At 48.4% G+C, this 7,663-nt stretch overlaps 1 protein-coding gene across 1 annotated transcript in view; it reads right to left on the reverse strand.

Annotated features, from left to right (window-relative positions):
* Positions 1-667: 667 nt before the first annotated feature.
* The window catches only part of LOC119114667 (chorion peroxidase-like), a 7,817-nt gene continuing 821 nt past the window's right edge, over positions 668-7,663 (reverse strand). Inside the window, exons 2-4 of the mRNA XM_037238697.1 lie at positions 7,303-7,528; positions 1,744-1,910; positions 668-855 (exon numbers count right to left, since the gene is read on the reverse strand). Coding sequence (XP_037094592.1) covers positions 680-855; positions 1,744-1,910; positions 7,303-7,528 — 569 coding nt within the window. The 3' untranslated portion in view covers positions 668-679. The remainder of the gene's footprint in view (positions 856-1,743; positions 1,911-7,302; positions 7,529-7,663) is intronic.

Below are 7,663 nucleotides of genomic sequence, written 5' to 3' on the forward strand. Positions count from 1 at the left end.
ATAGCATACCATAATATCGTACCATTATACCATCCCATACTTTACCACACTACACATACCATAACGATAATATTGCCAAATACCATGCTTTCAACGCCATGGAACTGCAAAAACTTGAAGCATAGATACTTTTAAGTTTATATTTTGCTGTAACGCTGTTGACTAAAACACACGCCGCGGTCTAGGTCCCACTAAGTTATGCGTGCTTGCCTCCCATTGGGTCAGTATTAAAGCAAAAATTGTTTCGGAGTTATCAAAGGGTAACGAAAAACTTCCACCGGCCAGAGACATGCCATCTACATAATAAAGTACACGGCAACCTTCCTTGCTTCATCAGACCTTTTCCTCCGGTGCGTCCCGCCCTTTAATTTGACGTATGAATGGCAAACGAATTTAGCTTTGCGACCCAACCCAAACTTTACATAAGAACGCGTCCCGGCACGCTGGCCTGTCCACTGCACGTGCGCGGCATAGGCAGTATCACGCGGGGAAACTACGGTCACAAGAGCAAAAAAACGCGCGTTTTGTTTGACAAACACGGAACGACGTCCAAATCAGTCCGGAGGGGGGGGGGGGGGGGGGGCGGGGTAGGGAGAAGGGAATACACAGCCGGTAATGCGGAAAATACACCGAGGTAGAATAAGGGAAAACAACAGCCGGAACCAAGCAAATCTGATAGTCAAATGTGGGCCACATCAGGCCCACGTGGGCTCAAGTTCGTCGTTGCAGCATTGCGGTCGCTTCCCAGGAATGTGCATACCTTCTGAGCGAGTGTGTTTGCAACCCTGTTGTGCTCACGCACGAATATGGTGTGGTACATGGTCAGGATCGGATTCTCGTTGACTCTGGAATCGCCTGAAACAAGGAGGTCCGTACCCCAACGCTTCTCATCAAACACCGGACTTTTCGCATTGGAACATGCAAAACGTGTCACGTCATGACCGACATCCGCGCATGGAAATAGAGGACGTTAAAGCACGTGCCTGTCGCGAGACATGCATGGTCTGAACAGCAAGAGGCTAACGCAAAATGTGTACGATTTTGATGTGGCATTCTTATCATATTCTCAGCTCGCAAAATCTATTTTCACGTTCATTTTTAAAGATATTTTCTTTTAACGCGACGCGATTGGTAGCGCATGTCAGGGAAACAACGCACTCGCGGCAGTAAATTACATCGTACAACATGACATTTCGTAACAACGTGTTTGTCTTCGTCTGGATAAAGCCATAACATGCATAACCTGATTGCAGCAGTTGATTTAGAAAGACACTTGCATATACACGAATTCCGCAGTTAGTAGGACCCATGAACACAACGCATGACTGGCGCGAATAGGTGAGGCTTCATCATACTTCTCACCACTCCCAAGATTCGTGTAAGCAGCTAGGAGCCCAGTCTTCGCCAACGCTGACGAATTTGAGGTGCTTTTTTGCAATATCCTTTCAGCACGTCGTGCCCTCATAAAAAAGCTGCCTGAGCACGGCGAGGTCTGAGTTGCCTCCTTCGCGCTCACCCTTTGAGCAGACAGCTAGAGAACCGGGGCAGGTGAAAGCGTTCATTCCATTCCCCCTCGGCACGCTGCGGCGCCACTCGCTCTTTCTCCGTTCCCACACCGTCTCCCACTCCACACAAATCCACACCTCTTCAGCCTCCCCCCCCCCCCCCCAACCGCCCACCTCCCCATCAGGTCCTGACAAGCCTCACTTTCGCGCCACTCCGCAGGACCCATTCGTGGCGCACCTGCGATGAAGCATACGCGGTCCCGACAGGAGGTGCCGTAGGTGCCCTCCGCTTCAAGCGTCAGCGTCTCGCGAGGCAGCAGGTTACCCGCGCTGGTCTTCATCAGGCCGCCTGTGAACGTCCGCAGGCTGTTCTGCTTGGCCTGGTCGCTTCCATAGATCTGCGACCTGTCGGCCACCCGTTTGAAGCGGTTGTGGTTTGGTGCCTTTGAGAGTGGTTGGCCGTTGTTGTGGCGCTTTGGGCCGGCCGGCGCCCCTGTGGTAATTGTGGGAAGGCACACACGTGATCAATTTTGAATGAGTCTCCTTACAAGGAATTTACTGACATGTTCTGCCTGATGAAGACGCGAGTTTTCCACGTCGCTGTGTTTGGATGTTCATGGGCACATGGCTACATGGACGCTACCGCCATGTCATGCCATGGCAGGGCCATGGTGTACGATTGGTACCGAACTGAATTACTTTGGGTCAAGTTGTACTATTGGCTTTCAGTTAGCTCGTGGATAACACCGTTTTGGGTGAGGGGTTCAAGCTTAATACACTATGGACCAAAGTGATCTACATTGCTAGTGAGCGACACCGCGTTGGCGTGCCTACTGAGTACATGACATTCAATGAAATGTTTTCCTCGGTCAAAGCATAGCGATGCAGTACCTCTCCCCCAGTTCAGCAGAAACATAACACTGATCTGCAAAGACAATACATAACCAATTGCTCTGACCTGTTGCTGGTCGCTGAACTAATGCTGGATCTGACCTGTTGGCCTCGTCACTGCCGCAGGTTTGCACCCCTCGGCCGCTTGTTTGAAGCGCTTTCGCATCAGATCAGGTTCGGTCAGGTCAGCGACCAGCAACAGATGTGCTGGATTGCTTCTCTGACCTGAGCACCAGTTCCCGAAGAAGTTGGAGAAGGATTTCCCACCTTAATTTCCGCCGGCAAGTCGCTTTTGTTATTTTAAATTTTTCCCCAGGGGTGGTGAAACCTGCCAACTTGGTGGATAAGGTCGCCAACAAAAATGCATGTATTCACGCGAAGCCTGGCGCTAAAAATGCTTTTGGACAGCAAATTTTGGTGACGGCCAACACGAAAAATACAGCACACTATGCAAAACACAACATGAGGTATGTATACATAGATGTTATGCCCTCACCTCAATACATTTCGTCACACAACACAAGCCAACGTTTCTGTTAACACTCTTCACCGTACTTTACGGCACCCTGGTATCTTTTCAACGTTTCACTCCAGTCCGGCGACAAAAATATCCGATGATTTTTAGTTGGTCGCCGACTCGGTAACAGGTCGGCGACAAATCAGTGTACTTCCTATAGCCCGGCCGGTCGGCCTACTCGCTGTTTTTAACAGCCGACTGTCAGTGTCCCGAACTAGACAGTATACGGTAATGAAAAATATATCGATATGGGGATTCATGTGGCTGCAACGGCGTGTTTCGATTGTTGCGATGCGACTGATCTGAGGTGTATGGTGACTTTCAATGCACTGCAGCTTTGCAAGTGGCATTCGCATTTCAGTGTCATGAATACCTGCCTGGGGTTTAATTTCTGGCCTTGTTTACTTTGTTGGCTGTGCCGTGATTCAGCATTCTGTACCCGGCGACGAGAGGCATTGACAGTTCAAGGTAAGTAGGCGGGATGATCCAATCAAGGTAGAAATCGACCTGTGGTTATCCAAACCGCTTTTGCAAGAAACTGAAAAGGCTGTTGACTCACTGAATCCGTAATAAGCGACCGACCTTCTTCCCTTTCAAAGAACCGTGGATTTGATGTTGAAGTCTGATGGCACTCCTCATGAAGGAGAATGACGAAGGTGATAATAGTTCAGAAATACCAATTTGTGCCATTTTTGTGCCCGTCCTGATTGCGAATGGCTACCAGCCACATGGATCTTCAAATCGATGTGTTCCTACTTATTCAGTTCAGAGCTCCAGCCCTCCCCCTAAGTTTGTGAAGAGGTGTGCTGTGATAATCTGGGAGACATCCATATTTTGGGGTGCATTGCATAGTTTTTTTACTGCTCCCTAACCTATCTTCACTACGCCCCTGCTTGAAATACAATTATTTCATCAATGTTTTGATAGCTTTTAAACAAGTATCTACAGTTTAACCTTTCGTTGACATGAACCTTGATTGCTGGAAAGTTATGATGCCCAATGAGGTAGGCCACGAGGAGGCAATAAAAGCGAGGAATGGAGTGGTTTAGGAAATGTATGCAAAGAGGGAGGGGGGTAAACATTGAATTGCCATATCCCCCTTTACCAAGAATTTTACGTCAAATAGCAGGTGGTTTTATGTTATTTTGGTCCAACTGTCCTTTGAGGTCGGTGAAATGTTGGCATTTGGTTGCTTCTGAGAACAATGCTGGCTATTTCCTGATGATAGCACCCTTGCGGTAACAAGAAAGCTCTGGAAGTCAACCATTCTGCAGTGCTCATTCATGTGCATATTTTCTTTGCACTTGTAACCATGGCATTGCACGGATGCAACTATGGTATGTTTCATTACTCTTTCAGTACTGTTTTTGCTGGCATTGTCCTTAGAGTCCAAACAACATGGTTTTGTGTTGTAGTTAGCTTTTTTCTAATATCCATTTGTAATCTTCCAACTAGGAATGTTGGCTGTGGAGGGGGGGGGGATCAGCATTGAGGGGCCCAACCCAACATGTGGTGCTGGCATAATGACAGGCGTGCCAATTTTTAAGCATGATTAGAGGAAGATAGCAGCCCGTGGATCATGGTCAATAACTTAAGTCCAGAGAAGATGGTTTTGTGTCTGATGATTGCGTTTGATGATTTGATGGTTTTTGATGGTTTTGTGATGGCTAGCTTTTCTCACATCTTTTTTGTAATTTTCCAGGTAGAAACGTCGGCTGGAAATGGCAGGAATCAGCATTAGGGGTGCCCAACCCAGCATAGATATGGGGCAGTGCTCCAGAAACTATTTTGAATTGACACTTCGGCGTTACACATGGCAGACAGCACAGATAACCTTAAATTTGCATGCTACGCGCATGCAAAGAGCGATTTTGGCTTGCTGATTGAATTTCTACCAAGGTTTGGTTGTTGGTAATAAATGTGTCATATTGTTGTGGCAATTGATGTTTTCACAACCTGAAATACAGATTTTTACACTGGCTTATGTAGAATAAATAAAAAAGGATGGCAGACAGCAATTTTAACCCTTACCCTGATTTGCCGGTTTTGTAACGCGGACTGGTGGAAGGGGGATTCCCTGACGTTTGCAAACTGAGAAATCGCAAAAAAATTGTGAACTGCCTTTAGTGAGATCTCGTGATTAGTAAGAAGTCTCCTGTTGTTTACTAACCCCACTAGACCACGTCGAAGGTCAAATTTTCCTGAAAACCAAACATCAGCTTTGCATGTTCATATATACGAAACCATGCACTGAAGTGACATGAAACATGAAGAGGCGTGTCCCTTGTTTCATTATGAGTACAATGGCATGTAGTTTTGTGTATTTGGAGCCTGTATTTATGATGCAGGGTTTCATTCATGTAACAGTGCCAACCCTCCAGGCGTGGCCCGCAGAATCGCCGCTTGCCCCCCGCCGCATCCGCCGACTTTGCATCGTCCTGCAAAGGTCGTAAAAAACATTGTCACTCTGAAACCAGAATTGCAAGCGGCAATTTTTTTTAGTGTCAACACGCGTACAATGGATGCCCCAGAAGCTAGCAAAGATTTGAAAAACTGCACAATATGCCGCATTGGTATCCTCAGAAAACCGTGGGGGGGGGGGATCTCATCGCCAACCCTTCTCCTGTTCTGCGAGGGTGGGAAACTCGTTCAGAAGGGGCTATCCGCCTGACGTGAAGCTTTTGACAAATTTATGTACACCTTATTTTTGGGGACGCGGTGAAGGCGCCCGCCAGTCAAAACATGTCACACCAGGCTTGGAGCATGCTTAAGGTTTGGTGGATAGCTTAATGGTTGAGATGAACGTCATTTTCATAAAGAGGCATGGCCTCTACTCATGCCTCTTTATGAAAATGATTATATGTTTGTGATGTGATATGATGTAATGAACCTATATTTGACGTCATTCCCAGCGGCGCTTGCTACTGGTTTGGATCTGCTATGCATTCTGCTGCCCTGGTTATCGAGGTTCTTCGCTGTATTTTGCGGTCGTGGAAAGCAAAGCTAGCCGTAGATCGAGTTTAAACGTGAGGTCTTGGCAAGTCCCGAGGACGCCGAGGGTGAAAGGAAACTCCTGTCGTGATTGGGGTATCTTAGTAGTCCAGGGCAGGTGCGCCTGCTTTCCTAGGAGCAGCACTCATCCTGACATTTGTTCAAGGGCAGTGTATGACTGAACGTTTCGGTTATGTGCATGATAGTGAAAATTGCAGTGGTGAAAGAGACTTTCGGTGATAGGCTGATTACTGATGGCGCTGCTGGGCATGAACTTCATGACCAGTTTGCCATATGGTATCGAATTACGCTACTGGCAACACTTTTTCCTCCCAAAATTTGGTCGGCAACAAAAAGTACACTTCTGCACCCCCTGTTCTTCCCATATGTGAAAGGCTAAGTTGAAACGAATTCAACTGTACACGAAAGGTGCAACCAAGCCGCAACCATGTCATGTTAGGTGCGCTATTGGCGGAAGTACAAAAATAGATGCCGCCCGTTAAAATAATCCATCGAACAATATATTGGCTGATTAAATACACTTATGGCGTAGAGCTCGTTCCTCTGCTTAGCCGACACGTCCCTGTTGGCTGTCTTTCCGATGAAGAGCGCCCAACCATGCCGTCTAGCCAGTGAAGAGCGCCCAACCATGCCGTCTGTCCAGTGAAGAGCGCCCAACCATGCCGTCTATCCAGTGAAGAGTGCCCTAACACGCCGTGTATCCAGTGAAGAGCCTCCTACTATGCCGTCTGTCCAGTGAAGAGCGGCCAACCATGCCGTCTATCCAGTGAAGAGCGTCCTACCATGCCGTCTGTCCAGTGAAGAGCGTCCTACCATGCCCTAAATCCCGTGAGGGGTGCCCTACCATGCCGTCTATCCAGTCAAAAGCGTTACTTTCAGTCTCCGACCAGCAGTGTCATACGACAAACTTCTGTCATAAGGTGCTGTTATATCATTCCCCTCGTATGCAACGTAGAGTCCTTCGTGGGCTGGTTAGGCCTAAAGGTTATCGATACATAATTGGAAATGGACTGGATTGCCCACCGACTTTGAGAACGCCACCGGCATGTTCACGGGTAGAAGCTTGCTAAGTGTCTAAGACATACTTCGAGAAACACCAAATAATCCGCTTGGTTTTCCCTCTTTAGGCTATGACTAATTTCATCTTTATCTTCTTTGTACCTATCTGAGTACAAACAGCAAGTCTTATTGTTACACGTCCCCGATCTCTTTCATCATCTGGAGGAAAGGGAAAACGCCTAAGGCTACTAAAAAATACGCCCACAAATGGGTTTCTCCCGGACCGCACACATTCCTTTCCAAAATTGGCGGGGGGGAGGGGGGCTGAAAAGGAAGCCAGACCCCTACACGCAGGTGAAGCTCTGCGCCCCCACCGACCCGTCGAGCCAGTGAGTGATGTCGTTGAGCTGGTTGGCGGGACCCAGCTGGCAGCCTGGCGCCGGCGCCGGCACGCTGCGCACGAAGTTCATGCAGCGCTGTCGGTGCGGCCCGTAGAAGACGTCCGCCTCCCTGATGGCTATCGGCAGACACTGCGGGTGCACCGGCGGCGACGGCGGCGGCGATGTAGAGTTCGGCAGGCAGCATTCTATGCCCCTGTTGCCACCTGGCGGCACGGTGGTCTCGTTCGCAATCCAACCAGTTCAGGTGCTAAACGGAATTGATCTCGGTGGGGTTGCAGCGTCGCAAAATAAGTTGTGGATGGGGGAGCAAATAAATCGGCAAAAACTATCGCAGATAT

The sequence above is a fragment of the Pollicipes pollicipes genome, unplaced genomic scaffold (genome assembly GCF_011947565.3).
Source record: "Pollicipes pollicipes isolate AB1234 unplaced genomic scaffold, Ppol_2.1 Scaffold_1600;HRSCAF=1878_pilon_pilon_pilon, whole genome shotgun sequence".
NCBI classification, from domain to species: domain Eukaryota; kingdom Metazoa; phylum Arthropoda; class Thecostraca; order Pollicipedomorpha; family Pollicipedidae; genus Pollicipes; species Pollicipes pollicipes.